Source organism: Piliocolobus tephrosceles, chromosome 9 (assembly GCF_002776525.5).
Source record: "Piliocolobus tephrosceles isolate RC106 chromosome 9, ASM277652v3, whole genome shotgun sequence".
Classification (NCBI taxonomy): Eukaryota; Metazoa; Chordata; class Mammalia; order Primates; family Cercopithecidae; genus Piliocolobus; species Piliocolobus tephrosceles.
The window spans coordinates 99203999-99228061 of NC_045442.1; the positions used below are offsets into that span (position 1 = coordinate 99203999).

General features: G+C 41.3%; 1 protein-coding gene across 4 annotated transcripts in view; it reads left to right on the forward strand.

Moving 5' to 3' along the window:
* Positions 1-24063, forward strand: part of EPC1 (enhancer of polycomb homolog 1) — a 113170-nt gene that overhangs the window by 30624 nt on the left and 58483 nt on the right. The window contains exon 1 of one of the 4 annotated variants that reach the window (XM_023218137.3): positions 4651-5108. The exons of 2 other annotated variants lie outside the window; for them this stretch is intronic. In XM_023218137.3, the coding sequence (XP_023073905.1) occupies positions 4956-5108 (153 nt within the window). In that variant the 5' untranslated portion in view covers positions 4651-4955. Of the gene's footprint in view, positions 1-4650; positions 5109-24063 lie in introns of those variants that run through there. One more of the 4 variants, XM_023218138.2, reaches the window with a different exon arrangement.

Genomic DNA, 24063 nt, shown 5'->3' on the forward strand with positions numbered 1-24063 from the left:
CCCCGTCTCTACTAAAAAAATACAAAAATTAGCCAGGCGTGATGGTGCACACTTGTAATCCCAGCTACTTGTGAAGCTGAGGTAGGAGAATCACTTGAACCCAGGAGGTGGAGGTTGCAGTGAGCCAAGATCACACCAGTGCACTCCAGCCTGGGCAACAGAGCAAGACTCCATCTCTCAAAATAAAATTAATTAATTAATTAATTAATTAATCAACAGAATGAATAAATACCTGGAGGCAGGAAAGACATGCTGATTTTTTTTTTTCTTTTTTTAAGACGGAGGTTCGCTCTTGTTGCCCAGGCTGGAGTGCAATGAAGCAATCTCGGCTCACTGCAACCTCTGCCTCCCGGGTTCAAGCAATTCTCCTGCCTCAGCCTCCTGAGCAGCTGGGATTACAGGCATGTGCCACCATGCCAGCTACTTTTTTGTATTTTTGGTAGATATAGGGTTTCACCATGTTGTCCAGGCTGGTCATGAACTCCTGACCTCAGGTGATCCACCTGCCTCGGCCTCCCAAAGTGCTGGGATTACAGGCATGAGCCACCACGATTTCTGAATATGGTGATGAGACTGGTAGCTAGTGCGAAAAGCTTGTCTTAAGCAATAATGACAAACGATGTTGGACAGAGTGGGGCAAAATTATAGGAGGTCTTGACAACCAAACACTCCAAAATTTGGCTTTATCTAATGGGCAAAACAAAGAGCAGTTATAAAGATATGACTTGGGGAAGGGAGGATACAGAATGAAGTAGAGTTTTTGGCACACTGACTTGGTGACATGCATTGTGAGGGCCCAGGGACCCACTGACTCTGCTTCCACTTTTGGCTACCACTAGCCACCAACAGAAGAGTACCAGCACAGTTTCCTATAAAGTGGGAGCTTTCAACAGGTTTATTGAGTGAGTAAATAAAGGATGGACTGAATAACTAAAGGATTAATGGCAGGCTGTTTCTAGATGGAGTTGGGGCTATGTTTAAGACAATGGAAATGGAAATCGGGAAGTAAATCCTAGAAACAATTTCAAAGAAGAAATCATAAGACTTGGATACATACTGAACATAAACTACTATTTAGAGCTGTCCTTCAAATGTATTATTTACCGCTGAATGCAGTGTCAGAGCAGTTGCCTTTGGAATATTCTAAGTTTTTGTTAAGTAGAAATTCTGCATTTGGAACAGAAATCACATTTCTCGTGCTGTTATATGTAATGATTATTACCATGAAAACTCATGTCTCTTTTACCTTCTACTCCTACTCCATCCACCCAAGTTCTTACTAGTTTTACCTCCTAATGGGATTGTTGTTGGGGTCTCCTACTGAACTCCGGCCAAATAAACCTCCTCATCCTTAATCATACCTGACAGTTGCTGCCTCTCACCTTTTTGTTAATACAGTTGTGTTCCCCCATGAATGTTCTTTCTTCTATAATAGCATTTCATTCCCATGAGCAGTTGGAACCTTAGCCATCCTTCAGAATCAGATCACATGCTGCTTCTCCATGCTGTCTGACCAACCCAGATGGAACCTACTGCTCTCTTTTCTGAACTCCCGTAGCCACTTACCTTTCATTATACTGCCTTGCCACTTGGGTAACTGGGTATCCATTTTACAGTGTTTTAATTGTATCCCCTACAATGACAGTACTGTGTGTTACCTGGTTATCCAATACATATTTGTGACACGAAATCAAACTATCTTAAATACTCCAAATCCCTTCCCAAACAAGAATTTCCTTCTGCCATTAGTGTATTCAGCTTTGCCCTAGCATACATTTTATGCAACATCGAGAATTTCACATCACTTTTGTTGGGGACACTTAGAAAAAGAAAGAATTTTAAGTTGAGAACAGAAAAGAATTGTTAAAGTGGAAGTAGAGGATTAATCCTTTCTTCAAGGAATCTTTTGGATAGATAAAAGAATCTGGGGAAAACTAAGCCTGAACCTTTACTGCTGCCTTCCTGCCCCTTAAGGTGAAGAAAAGTGAACTGCATAAAAAACAGGCATGGGTCCGAATGCAGTGGCTTACACCTGTAATCCCAGCATTTTGGGAGGCCGAGGTGGGAGGACTGCTTGAGGTCAGGAGTTCAGGAGCAGCCTGGGCAACAGAGGGAGGCCCTGTCTTTAGAAAAAATACTAGAAATTAGTAGGCTATGGTGGCATGTACGTTTAGTCCCAGCTACTGACGGCTGAGGCAGGAGGATCGCTTGAGCCCAGGAGTTCAAGGCTGCAGTAAGCCACGATCACAACCCTGAACTCAAGCCTGGGAGATAGAGTGAGACACTGTCTCTAAAAAATAAAGAATTTCAAGAAAGGGCTTTGTTTGTTTGTTTATAAAAGAGGCTTGAGATTACAGCCTTTGGGTCCTTGGGAACCCAGAAGGATCTGAGAGTTGGAAATCCACATTATTGAGGAGCTGGATAAAGGAATGATGAGAAAAAGGTGTCTCTTACCAGGCGTATATGTTATCTGCCAAAAGGCAAACTTAATCTGTAAGCTTATCTCTGAATTTGCCATGGAGGGTGATTTTAGACTCTCTAAAGAATAAGAAATTTTTTGTACTCCACCCATTATTAGTAATGCAGGATGTGGAAATAGTTACTTTGTTGTTTACCATTATTTTTATGAGGGTAAAAATAATTCATTTCCTTGGTTCACTCTTGACTTACTCTATTTTGTTCTTAAAATCTTAGGCTCCTCAATCAAGAATTCTACTGCTAGGACTTTCAGGAACCTAATGCTGTAGGCTGGAGCAGGCTGTTAGAATAATATTCAGCCAGTATTTTTGGAACTGTTAAACCTGGCTAAACAGGTGTCATTCCACAGTGAAGTTGGCAATTCTTGAGGCTCCCAGAAAGTGACTGCTATCTAATGACTCAGCCTTGGACACGTCTCTGCTGTTGTCTTAAAATACCCTTCTTCCCTTCATTTTTACTTTTTTTGCAAAGTTAACCCACACTTATCCTACATATTTACCCAGATATCTTCTCTTCCAAAAAGTCTTCCCTTGCCACTTCATTAGAACCACTCCCCTGGGTTGGGCGCCACTCTTGCCCCTTCCCGCAGTGGCCTGGGCTTTCACATAACACTTAGCTCGCTGTGTGGCAGTTGCCATTCGCGGGTCCTTCTCCCCACTGTGTAAGTTCCTCCAAGAACCCTGTGGGTGCCAAGCTGACGTGGAAGGTTATGAGGGCTCAATACACACACATTACTCATCGAATGAATAAATGCACGGTCTCTGTATAGGAAATGCAGGTGAACGTCCTTCTGCCTCATTTAAGTGAGCTACTAATATCGGAGTTTTAGGATAATTTTGGAGAACCGCAATCTGCCTGTCTTCTCCCTACCCTACGGAGTTGGCTAAACCAGCCTGGAGGCTAGCAGTTTGCCTGTGTGCCCTAAACTAGTGACAGCTCATATCAAGCCCAGTATTTAAGGAGCATGATTACTTTTACTATGTAGCCCCCAGGGAGAAAAGGAGACTCACAAAATATTTTTGTATCTTTTTGTATCTTGTTGCACAAGATACAAAATTGTGCACCAAGATACAAACTGAAACTCGAATTGAAATTTGGCTGCCAATTTATTAAACCCACCCCAACAATTTTCTCTATTTAAAAAAAAAAAAAACACGAAAAGAAAATCTCTGGTACCCATTTTCATGTGTAATATAAACCGATGCCACCAATCTATCATATCCATCTAAATCTAATAATTCAGCTTTTTGTTTGTTTGGCGGGAGTACGACAGGTCTTTATATGATTCAGTGTTACAAAGTTTTTCGGGGGACAAATGATAAAAGTGTGAATCCACGGCTATGATGAAGCCGCAGTTTCTTTTGAGTACAAAATCATGAGCTAGACATAAAGAACTGGCTTTAAATTCCGAAGTAGATCCTGCTTCTAAATGTTACGGTGGTGGGTAATAATTTCCTTTGCTTCAGTTACTATTTAAAAAGTAAGTATGTGTAGATAAAAATGCATGATTTTAAAAAATCTACTTTGTAGAATAGGATACTATCATTTATATTAAGCCCAATGCGTGGGAAACGGATCAATGACTTGATGCAGTGCCTATAAAATATTATAATCCAAAGTTGCATTAGGACATAAATATAACTGCTGATAAAAGTTTACTCAAAGTAGCATCCGCCCCTAATTAAGTTTGTATTTTTTATCGTAAAGACCTAAGTCGCCGCGGGAACTAGGCTGTGCGTTCGCCCCCCGCGGCAGACGGCGGCGCGCGCGCCCCTCCGAAGCCCTGCGGGGCCGGCCTCCGGCGGACACCCCACAAAGGTCCGAGCCCTCCGAGCCCCCAGTCCCCGGGCCCGAGCCCCGTCTGCCGCTCTCCCCAGCTGCCTTTCCAAACGCCGGCGTGCTGGTGTTTTCCCGCACCTTGTTCGCCCGTCAGAAAACGGCGCCGGGAAGGAGCGAGCGTGAGAAAGTGAGCGTGTGCGCGGCCGCAGAGCACGACCCAAGAGCCGGCGCCCGGTGTCCGAGCTCCTAGTCCGCCCTGTCCGCCCCCGGGCCCGCGAAGGGCGGGGACCCCGAGTAGCGAGGCGCGGGAAGCGAGGCCGGAGGGTGCCGGGGGTTGGCGGGACGCGCGCTCCGTGCCGGCGCCGGCCTCGAGCCCGCGCTCCCTCCCCCCGCCCGCGTGCCCGCGCCGCTGCGCGATGCAGTGTGGGGAATGGCTGGGGTTGGCTGAAGAGCGCACAGTGGAGTTTTAATGTCCGCCATGTTGGCCATGGCGTATTGAAGAGAGCGAGCGAGAGAGGAGCGGAGCGGCACAGCCTCCCACCCTCCCGGCTGGTGTTAGTGCCCGGACGGCGGGCTCAGCGCTCCGCCCCTCAAGTCCCCGGCAGCGGTTGGCGAGTGGGGACCGAACCCCCGGTTCTCCATGATCCCGCTGGCCGGGGCCGTTTCCCCAGAGCGGAGAGGTATCTGCTGCGCCTGAGATGAGTAAACTGTCGTTTCGGGCGCGGGCGCTAGACGCCTCGAAGCCGTTGCCGGTTTTCCGCTGTGAGGATCTGCCCGACCTGCACGAATACGCCTCGATAAACAGGGCCGTGCCGCAGATGCCCACCGGAATGGAGAAGGAAGAGGAGTCGGTACGTGTTAACTCCCCTGTCCGACCCACCGTCAGGCCCGCTCCCTCTGCTGCCTGCGGCGGCGGCGGAGCAGCAAACCCACACAAAATGGCCGCCATCTTCTCTTCGCCGCCGACTCTCAGTCGCCGGCCGGGCCTATACCCCGCCTCCCCCGGCCTCGACCCCCGGTCGCCGCGGCCCGGCGGGGCCCCTTCTAAGGCCACTCGCCGACCCCGGCCACTTGTACCCGGGTCCCGCGGAGTTCGGGGGCCCGAAAGGCACAAAGGGGTCACGTGACGAAGCTGCCGGCAGCCATTTTGTGTCTTAGTTCTTGGGTTGGGCCTTGTGCATCCGGAGAGGGGAACGGGCTGGGTGGCGGTGGGGGTGCGGCGAGCCGGGAGCCGTGGAGGACCCGCTTGCAGGCCTCTCCGTGGGCCGCTGGGTGGCGCTCTAGGGCCACTGCGGCCCGCGCGCCGCTGCCCGGGCCGGGAGCGCAGGTTCTGTGCACAGTCGGGGAATTTGATTGCCCCATGGTCTGGGAAGCTTGTTGGGCTCAGTGCAGCCCCCACGTGGAGCCTCAGACGGGCATGTCATGTTGCCTGCGGCTCTATGAGGCTTTTCTCCCCTCTGCAAGGAAATGTCGAAGGTGCAGTGTGTTTGCCCGGACGACTTACTTTCCTAGAAGATAAGACTTATTCTCAGTGTCCTCTTTCTGGGACGTTTGCATCCATCCCTCCCCAGAGCTAGTTGTTAGGAGGATAATAAACCACTATCCCTGACTTTTTCTGTGATCCTTGCGAATATCTTGCAGATTTGTTTGGAGTGCCTCTCTCTCTTCCGAAGCCTGTAACCTTACCTATTTATAAAATAAATTTAAGTTCTCCTGCTTTCTGGTATCTCAACATAGGGGGAGAAGAGACCCAATTTAAGTAACTGTTATAGATCTAAATTTCGAAGGAGGATCCTTTCTTATTCAAAACCGAACTAAAACTAAGTGACTTGATTCACAGAAATCTTAATATTGAGATGTCTAAATTGGGTGGGTTTCAGCACGTAAATGACTGTTGACAACTAATAGACATTTTACCATCGCTGTGGCTTTACCTTTTTGTGGAAGTTGGGTTCGGACACCAGGATAATAGAATCTTCCTCTCATTTCCCCCAGATCCTTGACAGTATAACTTGATGACTTCTAAGCCTAAGGAATTGCATACCTTGGTTTTCAGGTACAGCCATTTAAACAGGGTGCAGTGTATTGACAGTTCAAGGAAGTCCAGGAGTCGCGTGGATTTGTGTGCTACAATTTTGTTGTGGAAAATTGTACTGTAATACTTCTTGGTACTGTAAGAATTTTAATTGTAGAAATTATGCTCTGTAATGTTTTTGGAAATAAAACTGTTTAAACTCTTTGGGTTGTTTAACCTTTTAAAGTAAAATAGCTGTGACAGTGGAATGTTACTTTTGAGAGTAGTGTCTTAAATCTAACTTTACAGATAAGCCAAGTGTATGTAGTAGCTGAGATTGTCTAGTTGGGCACTGACTTTCAGCACATTGTCTTATGAGACACTACTTCTTAATTTATTTTACTTGTATCAACTTTAGAGTAGCATGGTGCCATTTGTTTATTTTTTAATAAGTGATTTGTTTTTAAAATTAAAGTACTTGTGACTGCAGAATCTTGTCTTTTGGTTTTATTTTTATTTCTGTTTATAAGTTTTACAGATAATACTTTCAAGTATTGGGGTGTTGGTGTTACCCTGCCCTGGAAATTAATTTGTAGTTCTTGTTTTACAGCCAAGGAAGGGGAAAGCAAGACAGCACTACAGTACACTTTAGACATTAGTTAAGTCTTGCTTCTGTGAATACTTTGGACAGTCCCAAGAGTTACAACCTGAAGTCAGAGCTGAGCTCAATGAAATACCAATGCTTGTTAAATTTTACAGGTAATTTTATTCGCTGAAATAATTTTGATTTTTTTTTCTTTTCTTTTCTGAGATGGAGTCTCACTCTGTTGCCCAGGCTGGAGTGCGGTGGCACCATCTTGGCTCACTGCAACCCTCCGCCTCTGGAGTTCAAGTGATTCTCCTGCCTCAGTTTCCCCAGTAGCTGGGATTATAGGCGCTTGCCACCACGCCCGGCTGATTTTTGTATTTTTAATAGAGACGGGGTTTTGCCATGTTGGCCAGGCTGGTTTTGAACTCCTGACCTCAGGTGATCCGCCCGCCTCGGCCTCCCAAAGTGCTAGGATTACAGGCATGAGCCCCCACGCCCAAGCAGTTTTGACGTTTTATACTGCAGTGGCTATCAGTAGTTTGTGACATGTGGAGTTCCTAATTTTGAAACACAGGGATTTTTTTTTTTTTTCCTTCAGATTGCCTTTTTCCGTTATCTGTTTAGAATTTTTCACTTCACATCCAACCCAAGCTATGTATGAGGAGAGAAGCGTAGACCTCAAGAATAGATACCGAACCTAATGGAAGAATGTAAAAAGTACCCGGTAAACAAGCTGCTGTACAGTCCTGTATGCTATTAGTGGTAGGCTGTGTAAATCATAATATTGAAAGTACTGTGTTAATGCAATGTTGAAAAGGCATACTAAACATAGAGGTAGTTGAATTCTGGATTCACCATAGAAAAACAAACTTTTTGACGATTTGTGGAAGCATTTTGTACTTCTAATAAAGAGGAAGGGTTAAAGCAAACTTCTGCCTTTAACTGACACATTAGTTATTTGTTACCTTGTTAAGTCACTGTAACCTAGAACCTGAATTGACTGTCTCAGAAAAAAAAGTATGTAGTCTTATGTTGGTCCTGAAAGGTGAGGACAGTTTTTTTATACATCACCTCATTAAAGCATTTTATTGATCAAAATAATCTGCAGAATTGTCATGTGAAATATGCCCAGTAGTTGTTATGTTGTTTCTGGATATACTTGACAGAAATCCATGTCTTTTAACATTGGGAAAATAAGTATTATTCGTGTATTCCCATTTAACCAGTTCTAATAATATGAGCTGAACACACGGACCTAACGAGGCAGACTTTTTTAATTTTTAAGAAACAAGTAGAAGCCCTTACCCCCCCAAAAATAATTTGGAGGTGGAAAATGTTACTGAACCTGATTATTTTTTAATTATTGTGGTAGTACTGAAAAAGTAACTTCAGATTGTGATAAATTGGAGAATTTGACTGGATCAAAGATGTTAGAGATTAAATGTGAATTCGCAGAACGTAATGCATCGAAATTTGCTAAGTCTGAAAGTAACAGATTGGCGGGATGCTGTGTCTCATGCCTGTAATCCCAGCACTTTGGGAGGCCAAGACGGGGGGGATCACCTGAGGTCAGGAGTTCGAGACCAGCCTGGCCAACATGGTGAAACCCTGTCTCTACTGAAAATACAAAAATTAACCAGCCATGGTGGCGGCGTAATCCCAGCTATTCGGGAGGCTGAGGCAGGAGAATCACTTGAACCTGGGAGGTGGAAGTTGCAGAGAGCTGAGATAACCCCACTGCACTCCAGCCTATACAAGAGCAAAACTCTGTTTCAGAAAAAATAATTAAAAATAAAGTAACATGATAAAAATACAATGTATTTAAGTACAGATGTGACTTAAATCACAGCAAAATAATAGACTTTCAGCTCAGATAATTGAGTCCCTTTGGGGTTTAAAAAAAGATATAATTTTAAACAAGTGCGTGGTTGGTGCAGGGCATATATCCTATTATAAATATTTTACAATGTTAACTTCAAGATTATAATTTAATTATCTTTATGATCTTAAATCTTGTGCTACGGCTTCGCATTCTATTGAAAGGTTAAACTTACCAAATAGATTAATACTATCAAATCTTTTTATTAAAATTGACTCGATTAAAATCGGAGCTTTATGTTGTTACAATTCTCCTTTATGGAAACATCACTTTAGGAGACATTCTTAAAAAGTCGATTTTAAAATGATATTTAGCAAAATGGAGCTACTGTTCCATAGTAGTTTAATTTTTCATTGGGTTGTCTAGGATGCATTGTTCCATTTATCAGGGGGTGACAACCTTTCCTCTTCTGTTACCTAGACTGGTTTGGATAGGATATTTGGTGTAATTAAGATGTTAATGATGTTACATTGATACTACCTTACAGTTAGCTTTGAAACTGTTAACAAGTAGGATCTAACCACCATAATCTAGCACCTTAGTTCTATAGGATTCTAACAGGACAGGATAGTCTTTATACTCCCACCTTTTCTGTATTACTGGCATCATATACATTGTTACTAAGCCCAAGTTAAGAAGTATTTATAAAAAGTGGATGGGAGTTTGTTTGTAATTATGGGAAAATGGGAAATACGTACATATCCTTGATATGAGAAAAAAAATGGTTACTACATTTCCAAAACTTAGTAATAAAAACCTAGTTTAAATTTAAATCACTTTTGAAGGAAACCAAGAGTCTCTTTCTTTAACCTTTAATATTTTAAACCAATATTTTTAGTCCCTTTATCTGGAGCTGTAAAGATCAGTCTAGATTTCTCCATTCTATCCACTGTCTTGGAAATGAAGAGGAATACAGGAAATCTCAATTATAGTAGAAGCAAAGTTCAACAGACTAATTACAGATAGTTTGAATTAGAAAATAATTGAGAGTATGGGGATTTTTGCATTAGATTATATTTAGTTCAGATAAAATCAAAGATAGTAATAAAATATTTCAGCTTTCTATACTGTCCAAAGATATTTTTGCATAAAGTTGCTAAGCTAGGGTTCTGAGGGTTATGTGGAAATAATTGTGGAAGTGATGAATTCCCACCATATGCCTATAAAAGGTTAGAATATATTTTTCTAGGGCGAAGGTCCACACTTGTCATCAATTTCTCAAGGTATTGGTAATGGGCTGGGGCAGAAAGCCCAGGGTGTAAGATCAACTGTCCCATAAATTTCAGACTGAGTCATTTGTGGTTTTATCTCAGTTTGGCAGTTACTAAATAGACTTAGTCAAAGGAGAATAATTGAAAAAGGACAGGCAGTCCGAGAAGAGACTAAGGATTCTTGAATACAGAAGGGAACTTTTGAACACTCACATGCCGATGCACCTGAAATGTTAGTACTAACTTGTTTCAGTATACCGTTTGAATGTGTTTGTGTATCTAATGGTATTTTGTGGGTGCTTCATGATCAGCATTGGCATTTGTACTGAATTATATTTTTTCTGTTAATAGGACTTAATTAAAAGTACTGTCTAGATAGAGGGTAGCTTAAATTTTATGAACAAGAGAAAAAGTTGTGCATAATGGTTCATGAATTTGTGGGCAGAATTAAATATACCAACCACTCCTGTTAAAAACAGCTGGGTTTTAGTTTTATATTTTGCATTCTACTATGTCATGGTATGTACTGGTAGTAATGGTAGAAACATAGAAGCTATCACACACACACACACAGAGACGTGTCTGTTTTAAAGCACTTAGTAATGACAAGAGTTCTTTTCATATATATAAAGATGTGAATTCTGATTACATTTATTACTCAGTTTTCTTGAAAAGTTAAGGATGCTTAATTGTTAACAGCAGTTAGTTACAAGCAGAAGATAGCATTTTAAGGGAGCAGTAATACCATGGAATTAATGGTATCATTTGTGATCGTACTTCTTAGAAGAGGAGAATGCACAAGGAGATGAGAATTTGATATTGTAATTCAGGAATAAAATGAGTGTGTCTAAGGGCAAAAGTGATACGAAAGTATGACATACTTTCAGAGACAACTAGAGTATGTATTTTACTTTTAAAGTAGACTTTTGGAACAGTAAAGTGTGACTTGCATTAATAATAACTTTTTGATAAGAATAAGCCAAATTACGAGAAATCAATGAGAAGACAAGGGAATCAAATGTTTTAAACAACTTGCAAGAATTGCTTTTTTTTTTTTTTTGAGTCAAAGTCTTGCTCTGTCACCCAGGCTAGAGAGCAGTGACATGATCATAGCTCACTGCAGCTGCAGCCTCAACCTCCCTAGCTCAAGCACTGCTCTCACCTCAACCTTACAAGTAGCTGTGACTACAGGTACATGCCACCATGCCTGATTTTTTGTATTTTTTGGTTCAGATTTACCGTGTTGTCCGGACTGTTCTCTAACTCCTGGGCTCAAGTGATCCACCTACCTTGGTCTCCCAAAGTGCTGAGATTACAGGCGAGAGCCACTGCACCTGGCTCTAGAATTGCTTTTAATTTATTGATGCTAACTATGTTGCCTTCAACACATTTATAAACTGTTGCAAATCTTTCTTGATTAAGTTTATTAAAGCCTATAATAATAGTGATTTTGAGTTCTTACAGTATTTTAAATATAGTGGACACTCAACTTTGCACCTTTAAATATATGAAGTGAATTCCATCTACCAACCCCACTGTAATAGGTATATGAAAAACAAAAGCAAACTTGCTGTACTTACTACATCTACTGTAATACGTTAACTGAGGTGTAGCGTTGATCAATGCAGATACAATCAGTTCTTCAAAAGATAAAGCTCTCCCTCAAGTATTTGTTGTAATGGAGGTTATCTTTAAAGTTTTGGTTCAGTTTTTGGATATGTGTTGTGATAATCACTTGCTGAATTGCAAAGCAGATTATTAAAGCAAATCGTCTCAGTTGAATTTCCCACAATATAGCAAGTACTGACTGAAGAAATTGGATGTGACCTTAGAGTGAATCTAGGGGCAGGCATGACCTGAGGTTTAAAATGTCCTGTGAATGATTTAATATAGGTTCTAATCTTTTTATATATTGGGATGAACTATTTTGATAATATAGCAATTGTATATCCTCTGAGTATGCAAATAGCAATTGTGTATCCTCTGAGGAAACTTTCCTACCTTGATTTTTGTATCCATTGACAAGGCACTTAACCTCACTGAAAGAACATTAGTCTCCACATTTGTTAAGTCTTCTGATCTACCTTACAAAATAGCTCTGAGGAGTGAATAAGGCAGTGTATGTAAAATCATGTGCAGATGAATTTCATTATTACCAACACTAATAAAATTTTTAGAATGGCCTTGCTTTTTGTTCTCAGAAGATACTTAATATTATATTTTGTATTTGGGATTGTTTGACATAAAAGTGTTAGATATATTTTGTCTCCTTACAGAGTTGTATGATATGATTGTGAAAAACTATGTATTTTAACTTAGTCTATTATTATTATTATTATTATTATTATTATTATTATTATTATTATTATTATTGAGACAGAGTTCACTCTTGTCACCCAGGCTGGAGTGCAGTGGCATGATCTCGGCTCACTGCCACCTCCATCTCCCAGGTTCAAGTGATTCTCGTGCCTCAGCCTCCTGAGTAGCTGGGACTACAGGTGTGTGCCACCATGCCCAGCAAATTTAGGTAATTATTAGTAGGAAAAAGCATCAAACTAGGAGTTACTAGACTTAAGGCTTTACTCTAGCCTCTAACTCTGCTTCCATATGCCCCAGGTTTTCTTGACTGTAAGATGCAGTAGGCCTATGGTAGTTTCCTGTTGTAATGAGAATATTGTGTTGCCATTATATTTAAATCTGTTTCCAAAAGAATTTTATGTGTTTAGAGAGTAGTCATTAAATCTCGAGTTAATCCCATTTGCATGTTACCTAAACGTAATTTGCATGGAAGTAAAGGTTAATGGATAGTTGCTTCCAGTTTAGGAAGGGTCAAGTTCTAAAAGCCAGTCTCTAAAGGATTTTAAAGATATAATTGGATGCAGTAGTCAGAAAATAACTTTTATTGTCATGAGAATTTGAGATTAGAGCCAGAATGTATTATTCTTATTATTGTTTTTTAATTTTTATTTTTTTCTGAGACAAGGTCTCCCTCTGTTGCCCAGGCTGGAGTGTAGTGACACGATTTCGGCTCATTGCAGCCTCAGCCTCCTCGGCTCAAGGATCCTCCCACCTCAGCCTCCTGAGTAGCTGAAACTCCAGGCGGATGCCACCGTATGTTCTTATGTGGCAGTGGAACAAGATACTACAGAATTTTAGTTAGAAGGAGAAGGATAATTTTCTTTGGGTTAGGAAACATGTGACCTGAAACTTGAGTGGTGGGAATGAGCCAGCCATGGGAAGAGCTGCGTGAGGAACATTCCAGACAGAGAGACCTACAGGTGCACAGAGACTGAGCTGAAATAGAAAGGAGGCTAGTGTACTCAGAGCAGAGTGAGCAGGGGATTGGAGGTTAGGAGATGAGGACACATAGGTACTTGGGATCCACATCAGGAAGGGATTGTTAGGCTACCATGAGAAGTTTTGACTGTGTTGAAATGAAGTAAGCTATTCACAAGTTTAAGGGAGTGACATGAACTGATTTAATGGTTTTTCAAGATTATTCTGGCTACCATGTGGAGAATGAGTCATACTGGGCAAGAGTGATGATGGTGGCTTTAAGTAGGGTTGGTACTAGTGGAGATGAAGAGAAATGGATGGATTTCAGATATATTTTGAGAAGCCAGAACCAACAGAACTTGCTGGTGGACTTGAATGTACTAGTTGGAAAGAGAGAATCCAGGATGAACCTCCAGCTTGAGCAGCTGGATAGATGAGTGGGCCACTTACAGAGAAGGGACAATTGGGGTGGGGGATGTAGAAGGGATGGACTTACTCAGTTTGAAATGTGCCTCTTTTGTCCTAACTGGATATGTGAGAATATATACATTAGAGCAGTTTGTGCTAGAAGTGTATAATTTGGAAGTCATGAGTTGGTACTATAAATCAGAGTCTTCCCCTTATGAATCACATAGAATGCTATGCTGTGGCACTCAGAGGAGAAGCTACTGAAAAGATTTTCTTCATTTTTAGAGTAAAAGCATCTCAAGAAGGAAGGACATTGGTTAACTATGTCCACTGAGAAGATGAAAGTATGGGAAGGTAATTTAATTAGATGTGTGCCATTGGCATGTTTTGGTAGAGTGGTGAGAAGGAAAGCCCGGCTGGAGTAGAAGAAATAATAGAAGATGAAAAAGGGGACATAGCAAGTATAGTCAACTCTTTGGAATAGCTCTGCTATGCAAGAGTGGGAAAAAAAAAAAAAAAAACGGGCTGGAGTAGCTGGAGGAGGCTCCCAGATCAGCAGATGATTTCTTTTAAAAATTAGTTACAGAGTTCCACCAGGCGCAAATGAAGGAAACAAATGAAGCTGAGCCCTAGATTGCCCCACTTCACTGCCTTGAGAATTTTCAGATTGCAGCACAGGGAGGGGAAATCCCAAACAAATCTGGCAACTCCTTCAGTTGAAGAAACAGAATTCAGAGTGTGGGGAGGCCTAAGTGACTTCGGAGCAGAGTACCACAGCTGCACAGAGAAAGAGCTCCAGATATTCACAGGGTGTCCCTCTGAGTGGCTAGCTGAAAACTGATTTGAGCCTGTCCGTGAGGAACTTCCAAGTCTAGGGAAAAGCAACAGGAGAGAAAGAACAGTTTGGGAAGCTCATAGAGCCGAGACTATGCTACATTCCCACTAACCAGAATGGAAAGGCCTCAATACACAGCGTATCAAGTAGAACCCTCAGAAGGGTTATTGTCTCAGCAGTGAGGCTGAGGCCAAATTAGTTCTAAAGACTGTTCTGGATTTGCCCTAACAAAGATTGAGCACTAGCCTGAAAAGAATCAAACTAAATTTCAAGTAACTTGATTGTGTCGCAGAACAAAGGCCAAAAATATTTAAAGGAATATTAATAAGATCCTGCAACATAGGCCGGGCGCGGTGGCTCAAGCCTGTAATCCCAGCACTTTGGGAGGCCGAGGCGGGTGGATCACGAGGTCAGGAGATCAAGACCATCCTGGCTAACATGGTGTAAACCCCATCTCTACTAAAAATACAAAAAAAAAAAAAAAAAACTAGCCGGGCGTGGTGGCGGGCACCTATAGTCCCAGCTACTCGGAGGCTGAGGTGGGAGAATGGCGTGAACCCGGGAGGCGGAGCTTGCAGTGAGCCGAGATCGCGCCACTGCACTCCAGCCTGGGTGACACAGCAAGACTGCGTCTCGAAAAAAAAAAGAAAAAGAAAAACAAGATCCTGCAACATAAAGCTCAGTGTTTAGCATCCAATAAAAAATTATCAGGCATGCAAAGAGGTTGGAAAATATGGCCCATAATTAGGGAAAAAATTAACAAAGAGACATAGAAATAACCCAGGTAATCAAATTAGATTAAAATGTTAAAGCTACAAATAAAAGCAAGAATTACTAGAACTAGTAGAATTATTTCATTTAAATAGTATGAAATAACCTCATCCTCTCTCCTACTCAAGGACTTCATCCTAATAACTATTTTATGTCTCTCCTGGATCCATTTAATGGAGATAATGGTTACTATTACAACAGGAACTTTTTTTTTCCTTTGTGAAAGGCAGGCAGATAAACGAGAAAAGATGCATGTCAGTCATTAAGAGTTGGTTATGACAGGATGGCGTAGTTTATCCTATGATTGTATTTTCTCTGTGGGGTATGAGTGAGGTCATCACCTCAGAGTGAGGGAGAACCTTAAGATAAGGTAGGTATAGGAAAACTTAACTTAGTAGAAAAATGTAAAAGGATTGACAGACTTGCTGAGGGCTCACTATTTGTCATCATTTAAAGTGAGACCAGTCAGCTCACTTGGGCAGTAGCATTCACTTGAGTTCCAGCACAAAGTAGGTAGATAAGGTTTGTCAAGGGTCAATGTTTGGCCAGCAAGTACAAAGGAGTAAGACAGGGATGAAGGCATTAAAAATTAGGTAGTAGGCTGGGCACGGTGGCTCACACCTGTAATTCCAGCACTTCGGGAGGCCAAGGTGGGTGGATCACGAGCTCAGCAGTTCGAGACCAGCCTAGCCAACATGGTGAAACCCAGTCTTTACTAAAAATAAAAATTAGCTGGACATGGTGGCAGATGCCTGCAATCCCAGCTACTCCAGAGGCTGATGCAGGAGAATTGCTTGAACCTTGGAGGCGGAGGTTGCAGTGAGCTGAGATCACGCCATTACACTCCAGACTGGACAACAAGAGCAAAACTCCGTCTCAAAAAAAAAAAAAAAAAAAAGATGGTAGATGATCGTGATGGACCATGGAATCTAAGCAGGTAAGCAGGGAAAGAAGACATCCGGGAACTGATGAGTAGTTGAAAAGTGGTAGGACTCAATTGGGATGGAAGGCTCTATGGAATTGATTTGTTACAGTGGGAGTGCTTGAGTGAGTGAAACCAAGTCAGGAGGGTGGTGGCTAAAGAGTGACATGCTTGAATTTAAACTTCAGAGGTGGCACAATTATTAGTGAAGGCAACATCTAGAGTATAACCATAGGAGTGGTGGCTGAGATGGAGTAGAGGAAAAGATCAGCGTGGGCGAGGAGGTCATGCTGTTTTATCATTATTCATGTAAATTCTGTCATGAAAAATGATGCTAGAAGTGTGGTAGTTGAGAAAACAGCTCTGTGGCTGTGACTGAAAGAGTGTATATGACAGCTTTAGGGAGAGAGTGATGCTGTGAACTTGAGGGGTTGTGGTTTTTTGAAAGGACAGCAAAGAAGAAATGGGGTAGAACTGGCAGTGGGAAGCAAGGAGAGTGGGTGTGTATGCCATCCACAAGTCTGTGGCATATGGGAAAATAAACAGCTTCTGCTTGAAAGGGTGATGGGGAGTATTGTTTCTGGAATACACTGCCAGACTTCAGTTAGGGCAAGATGAGGGAACACTGAAAGAAGTTGAGAATGAATATAAAGAAGAGTTTGCTGATACATCTTTAGTCTAGACAACAGAGTGGAAGACTTTGAGACGGTCAGGAAGGGTGGAAGATTGGGACAGATTAGAAGATGCTGAGATTAGAATGGTGATGAGAGCCAGGGTGGTACTGTTATGTCTTGGACTCTGTTAGTAATGGTTACAAAGAATGATGGGATTTATCCAGCCAACCTCAAGTGAGCAAACAATACAAGATAACCTTCCTGCTAGATATTCTAAACTGTAGAGGACCATTCTTGCAGCTAGATAGCCTCAAGGAAGGGCAGCTCCACTAGGTAGGAAGTGATGACCCCTTGAACTCCAAGGAGTACCTATCATTCCTTCTGCACAGTTGTATAAATATCTTCACAATGAAGGATTTTTGTACAGCACGGTTGCTTCAGGGCTCAGAAAATGGACCTTTAAGGGTTGTATTGAATATCTCAGACTTCTCCTTCCTCTGCAGTGGTTCTCAACAGGGACTATATCATTCTCCCACCCTGGAGACATTTTGGAAGTTTGTGGGGGTGCTTTGGATTGTCAGTTATTGGGAGATGCTGTTGACATTAATTAAAAATAAGAGGGGGCCTAGTAATAATATAAACCCCACCATACAAAACAGAGTCCCACAAAATGACTTTTGAGTATCCCAGAGAACATTCCAGCAGATAAAATTACAATTTATAAATTATCTGAGTCTAGGACGTAATTTCATTTTACATGTGAAATGTTTTTTGTACAGTATTAATATACAGTAAATTTTCCAGAAAAGCAGCTAGTGTATAAAGTAAGAGGATGTTGTACTTTTTTTGTTCAGAACTTTTGCAGGAGTTCTTATCATTCAAAAGTCACTTCATTGACATCACCATTTGTGGTATTTGAGTCAATAGCATATACCTGTATAAAGTGTGATTTTTTTTTTTTTTTGCTGTTATATTCAAAAGTCTTATCCCATCGCAGCTCAAAGTCCAGAATCTCATCTAAGTTAGATTCAGGTACAGTTGGGACTTCTTGGATGTTCCTTGAGTACAGCTTCTCAAGTACAATTCCTGGCTGACCTGTAAAGCCAAAGCAATATGTTACCTGGTCCTCATCCTTGCTCCAGACACTTGCCTAATATACAGCATTGGGTCAGGCTTAAGATAACCTCTATAAAACATTCCTATCCAAGGCGGGGGCCAAGAGATAGTAGGCACAAGGGAATCCCTGGTCTGTAACAATTCTGAAATCCACTCAGGCAATCCTTGGTTGGGTCTCGATTCCAGGGGATTCCCAGGGTGTACCCCGGCTCTCAGCTTTGCCCTTTGGGCATGTGGTTCTTTCTCCTGAGTTACCTTTTTCCATGAAAGGTGGTACATGTTTGTTTGCAACTGACTAGTTTTCTTATCTTGCTTTCTACCAAAATTTGGGGCCTCTGAAGGCTTCATTTTCCATCTGCCGTCGCTTTCAGTTCAAGCTGGCAGTGTTTCACCATATGTAAGTCTTTTTTAAAAACTTTGGGCATCTTTGTGAATCCTTTTGGGGTCAGTCTATTAGTTGAAAATCATATGCACAAATTTCTTTGAGATACGCCCTTTACTACCTCCAGCTTCTGCTGAGAGACAACACCCTTTGCCTCGCAAAGCCTTATTGTCTGAGAGACACTGTGAAGTGCATAATTCTAGCAGGTCTTTTGTCTGACAAAGTAGTATTCTAAGGTACCATCTTTGGTATTTCTGAGATCTTAACAGAAGATTTTATAGTTACTCCCATGGCTTAGTTTTTAGATCATGTTTTTCTGGCAGTGCCCTGGATTTGATCTTGGCTCAGAATCCATTTGTGAATGTTAGCATTGTTTGCAATCTGAAGAGACTGCAAATATTCCAAATCATGAAGTCCGTGCTCTTCTTTAAGAAGTCTTCATTTAATTTATGTCTTCTCATTTTTTGCTGCATATAGCAAGAAAAGCAAGGCAGCACATTCTAGTTGAAACTCTCCTTAGCTAAATGACCCAGTTCATTACATAAAATTTCCAGGTTTTTGTGGGTTATTTTGTTGTTTGTTTTTGAGACGAAGTCTCACTCTGTCGCCCGGGCTGTGGTGCGATCTCGGGTCACTGCAACCTCCACCTCTCGGGTTCTCCTGCCTCAGCCTCCTAAGTAGCTAGGACTACAGGCGCATGCCACCATGCCCAGCTAATTTTTGTATTTTTAGTAGAGACGGGGTTTCACCATGTTGGCCAGGATGGTCTTGATCTCCTGACCTCGTGATCCACCCACCTTGGCCTCCCAAAGTGCTGGGATTAACAGGCATGAGCCACCGTGCCCAGCCAAAATTTCTGGTTTTTATATGACCAAAGGTCACAGTGCTACTAAGCCTCCTGCCCCTTCCTAACAAGGATACCTCCTCTTCTAGTCTCCAATAACATCTGCCTCACTTTTCTGTTCTCCTTGTAGCTTTATGAAATACCATGAGACATTTTTAAAACAGCGTCTTAACTATCCTTAAGAGCCATGGTCTGTTTCCAATGCCAATCCAACATTTCAGTGTTTTGTTATAGCAGTGAGTACTCCTAGTATCAACATGTGTTACTTATCTATTATTATGTAACTAATTACCCAAAATGTAGCAGTTTAAAACAACAAACATTTGTAATCTCACAGTTTATGAGGATCAGGAATCCAGGGGCAACATCTGTTGGGTGGTTCTGACTGGGGTCTCCATAAAAGCTGTTCAGGATTGCAGTCAGCTGCAGCCCTGCTTCCAGGCTTGCTCACATTGTTGGCTGGAGGCTTCTGTCCCAGTCCTCTCTAATCCCTGTGTGTCTTCACAGAACAAATGACTCTAGAGAGTGTGTACCAAGTGAGTAAGAATGCACACAAGTCTTTTATCACCCAGTCTTAGAAGTGACATATCATCACTTCTGCCATGTGCTGTTGGTTACACAGACCAACCCTTGTGTACTGTGGGAGGGGACTACCCAAGGGTATGAACACCAACCATCCTGCAGGCTGGCTGCCATAAGCCCTCTGCTCAGTGAACTGAACTATACGGTGCTTCATGCTTTCTCATTGGGCCATGCTGCCTCTCACTTCTGCCTTTACTTACACTGCCCTTTACCCCAAATGCTTTTCCTTTCCTCTGTCTGTTCAACAAAACTGTTCGCTGTCAACTTTTATGAAGCCTTTCCAAGCCCTATCATAGCACTTTTGGAAAACAGATTCATTTATGATTGTTTCCTTTGCAACAAACCCTTTGAAAGCAAAAACTATTGTATCTTAAAGGCTTAATATTGCACTAGCGTAAGTGTTTCTTGAATTAGTGTTTAAATAGTTCTGGAAAAATCTAGGTAGTCAATAACTTTGTATTCTAAAATAGTAATCAGATACCTGTTTTGTGTTTTCCTGCCTTTGAGCTTTTGGAATGAGACTAATAAAGTAAGATTTAAGCTGTGCTTTATCGGAAGGACATGACACATTTTAATAAACCAAAATTTTAAGCCAGAGAAAACGTTATAGCCTCCCCCAAAGTGTGTTTTGTGAAATGCTGTGCTTAGGCTACTTGTATGTCGTGTTGACTTATGAGATGACTTACTCATCAAATACTTATAAATTTACATTTACAAAGTATAGTGCTAAATACTGTGGAATTTACAAACATGTCTTGAAGGGGCTTATAATTCACACAGTAAATAAAACAATCTGAGGTATTCTTTTTAAAGTCCCTGTTGTAAATATCAGAAATACTTATTTTTACTTTGGATAGTTTATATGTTCTCTCTAAGTCTAGTAAAACTGTGTAAACCAACTTATAATATTAATTTCTGGAGAAGTCATCTTTTTTTTTTTTCATTTGAAGTAAATGTAAGTACAATAGATGATGTAAAATCAAAACCAATTATTTTGCTCTAAATTTTTGTATATTAAAATTTCTTCTCTCTAATCTGAAAGTTTTGAAAATGAAGATTTTAGTCGCAGTTACCATATTACCTGCCTTAAAGTTTCCTTTTTTTTTTTTTGAGATGGAGTTTTCACTCTTTTTGCCCAGACTGAAGTGCAGTGGTGCTGTTTCGGCTCACTGCAACCTTCGCCTCCCAGGTTCAAGCAGTTCTCCTGCCTCAACCTCCCAAGTAGCTGGAATTACAGGCGCCCACCACCATGCCCAGCTAATTAAAGTTTCCTTTTCATTTACCATAATGGAACCTTGACACTAAATATGACTTCTGTGTGGATTTTTTTCCCTTTGTGAATGTTTCTTTGTAATGCAATTTAAAAGAAAATAGCAGTCTTTTTTCTGTATACCCTGAAATATACAGAAAAAATAAATGATACACCTTGATTCATTTGTCTTGGAATTTTCTGTACACTGTTTTAAAACATTCGTTAAGTTTTATTTCATCTTATGTTTGAACTTTTACACTGATTTTGTACTATACACATGAAATCAGACATTCTAACTTCTGTAGTGATGAAACAAACATTTTGTTTTGCTTTTTTGGGGATGCTTTTTTTTTCTGGACTTTATATTTTTATGACTGGGGGTTTTTTTCCATAAAATTTCTCAGTTCTTAATTCTTGTTCATATCTTAAAACTATTTCTCAAGGATGCATAATACTTTGTATCACTAGCAAGAAACCAATTAATACCTATAATAATGCTCCTTTATTTGGGGGCATAACAACCTTAAATCCTTTCTGGAATCTTAAATTTAAATAAAATCTGCAATTTCTAAGATTTGGATCCAGGATTTTTCACAAAGCAGCCTGCCTTAGCAATTGGGAAATAATGGAATATAATCCAGTGTGTTTGACTACTAAATAAAGTGGCATGAAACAAGATGACCACCCATCCCTAATACATGTGTGTCTTCTAAAAGGATTGCTGGGGCTGTTGGAAAGGCATACTTGTGATGTAAATGCTGTTTTTTGTTAGCTAGCTGTGACAAATTGGTGTGGGCTGCCCTTCCACTCAGCTTAATGTATTCAGATTGACTGTGAATCCAGTGGAGAAATTGGCAACTAGGATGAGGGTGTTAACAGGCTAGCAAAAGTTTAAAATAAGTTCCAAATATTTCAGATATTATTGTCTCCATTGCTACTTCCCTAATTCAAGGTATTGCCATCTCTTGCCTAAATTTAAGTAGCTTCCTCACTGGTCCTCCCAAGACTAGAATTGCTGCCTCCCCAGTATTCTTAATACAACCAGTGGCCCTTTGAAAAAGGAAATCTCATTGTGTCACTCTTGCTAAAAACCTGTGAAGAGTTGCCATTGTTTTCAAAGTGGCGTTATATACTAGGCTTTATGTAATCTGGCCCCTGTGTCCTTTTAGTACCTCCAAAGCCTTCAAATTCACTTCAGCCACAGAATCAGTTCTCATTTATTCTCCTGCACTGAAACACCATTCCCCTGTGGGTTGATTTAGTAATCTCCCACGGATCCTTCAGATCTCAGCTCAAAGTCACTTCCTTAGGTATCCACTCATTATGACAGGACTGTCACAGGCTCTCATAATACCATCTTTCATGGCAATTACTGCTGTAAATTTCCATTTTATTTATGTAGTTACTTGGTTATAGTCTCACCACATGACTCCAAACTGCAGGTGCCTCTAGCATTGGAGCTTAATGCCTCTGTAATTTTTTAATAAGTGACTGGATTGGCTTATTGTTAATTTATTCATATGCTTCTAGTTTAGTCTATCCCAGAGCTATGTTTAGAGATTAGGGACATAACTCCTATTGTAATTTAGAGTTATATGAGGATAATGATGGTTCCATCAGAGTCTACCATGTAATTACTATGTGATTAGACAAGTAGCTTAACTGCTAGCCCTCATTTTTATCATTAATAGAGAAAACTTGAAATAGATGATCTGTATGCTTGCCTCTTACTTGAATGTTCAGTTGAGTTTAAGGGTTTCCCTCCATTTATTAGGCTAGGTATGGTCGGGCTATAAACATAACAATCCCAGAATCTTAGTGGCTTTGCAACAAAGTTCTATGTTTAGCATTGCACTGTCCATTGGGTTGATTTGAGGGTTCTGTTCTATGTGGCCTCACTCCAGGATACAGACAGGCAGAGCAGCCTTTATCCTGAACATTGTGTACACTGCAGTGGAGGAAAGAAAGCTCTGGAAGATCTCATGTCTTTCTTTGCATCAGCTGTTAAGATGCTCTGGCCAGAAGTTACATGCCACTTTAGCTCACAGCTCATTGGCCAGAACAAGAAACATAGCTGCATCTAATCATAAAGGAGCCAGGAGGTACAGTCTTGTCATATGACCAAAAGGTAAAGCAACAATATTAATAAGTAGGCCAAGGTTTGGCTTACCCTTCTTCTCACAGAGAAAATACACTCCTCTCCCCCAGTGAAGCCAGCTCAGAAGTCCCAAGTAATGACAGCTTCAAACTTAAGAGTTTCCAGGTGATACACATAATTCTGTATATCAGACCTGTATGTGTTTCCTTGACCTGGAGAACTGAACGAAAATGTTATCTGCAACCACCTTCCCGCCACACCCAATATACGTTATAACAGGGACAGGATAACCCCAATAAGCACTTCCATGTGGATAACAGAACATTAGAGGAGCCCTGCAGTCCCCATCCCACAGCCATTCAGAAATCCCCCCACAGCCCCATGTCACAAGGGCTGGCTTACCCTGGATATGGGGAGCGTGCTTGTTTCAGCACTAGGTCTGCTCCCTGGGGGGACTCCCCAGGCCATTGTTTTTTGTGGCTGTTGGCATTGATATCTAGGAGATTCCTCCTTTTCCATCATCTTCCTTAGCCTCATCTGAAGTAGTCATTGGAAAATATGCCCTCATTGGGAGCTAAAAGGCTTGACAACCTGCTTTGTATAGAAAGTTGGAGACTTAAGCATACTTTTAAATCAGGTTTTTAATTCAGGCTCAGGGTTGTTTGTTGGTAGCACAACTGTGCAAGCTTGTAATGTGTCTAAAAACACATTTCCATTCAGCTCATATGCCAGTGTTCTTTACAGGATGTATGTCTTACAAACGCTGCCACCAGGAACCTGCTGGGCTCTGTGTGTGTGTCTTTTTCTTTTCTTCAGAGCATTTTATTCAACTGAGAGCATTTACAGGGTGTCACAATTTTAATTGGAGCTCTGCTCTGAGACATTTCTCTTTAACCCATTCAGATGTTTTAACAGTGAATATGATGCCCATACTCTTGATTTGATTTGATGCTCTTCCTTGTTGCTCAAAGCCTTTGGTGGTTTTTAAACTTATGGCTTGGGGTTGAGAAATC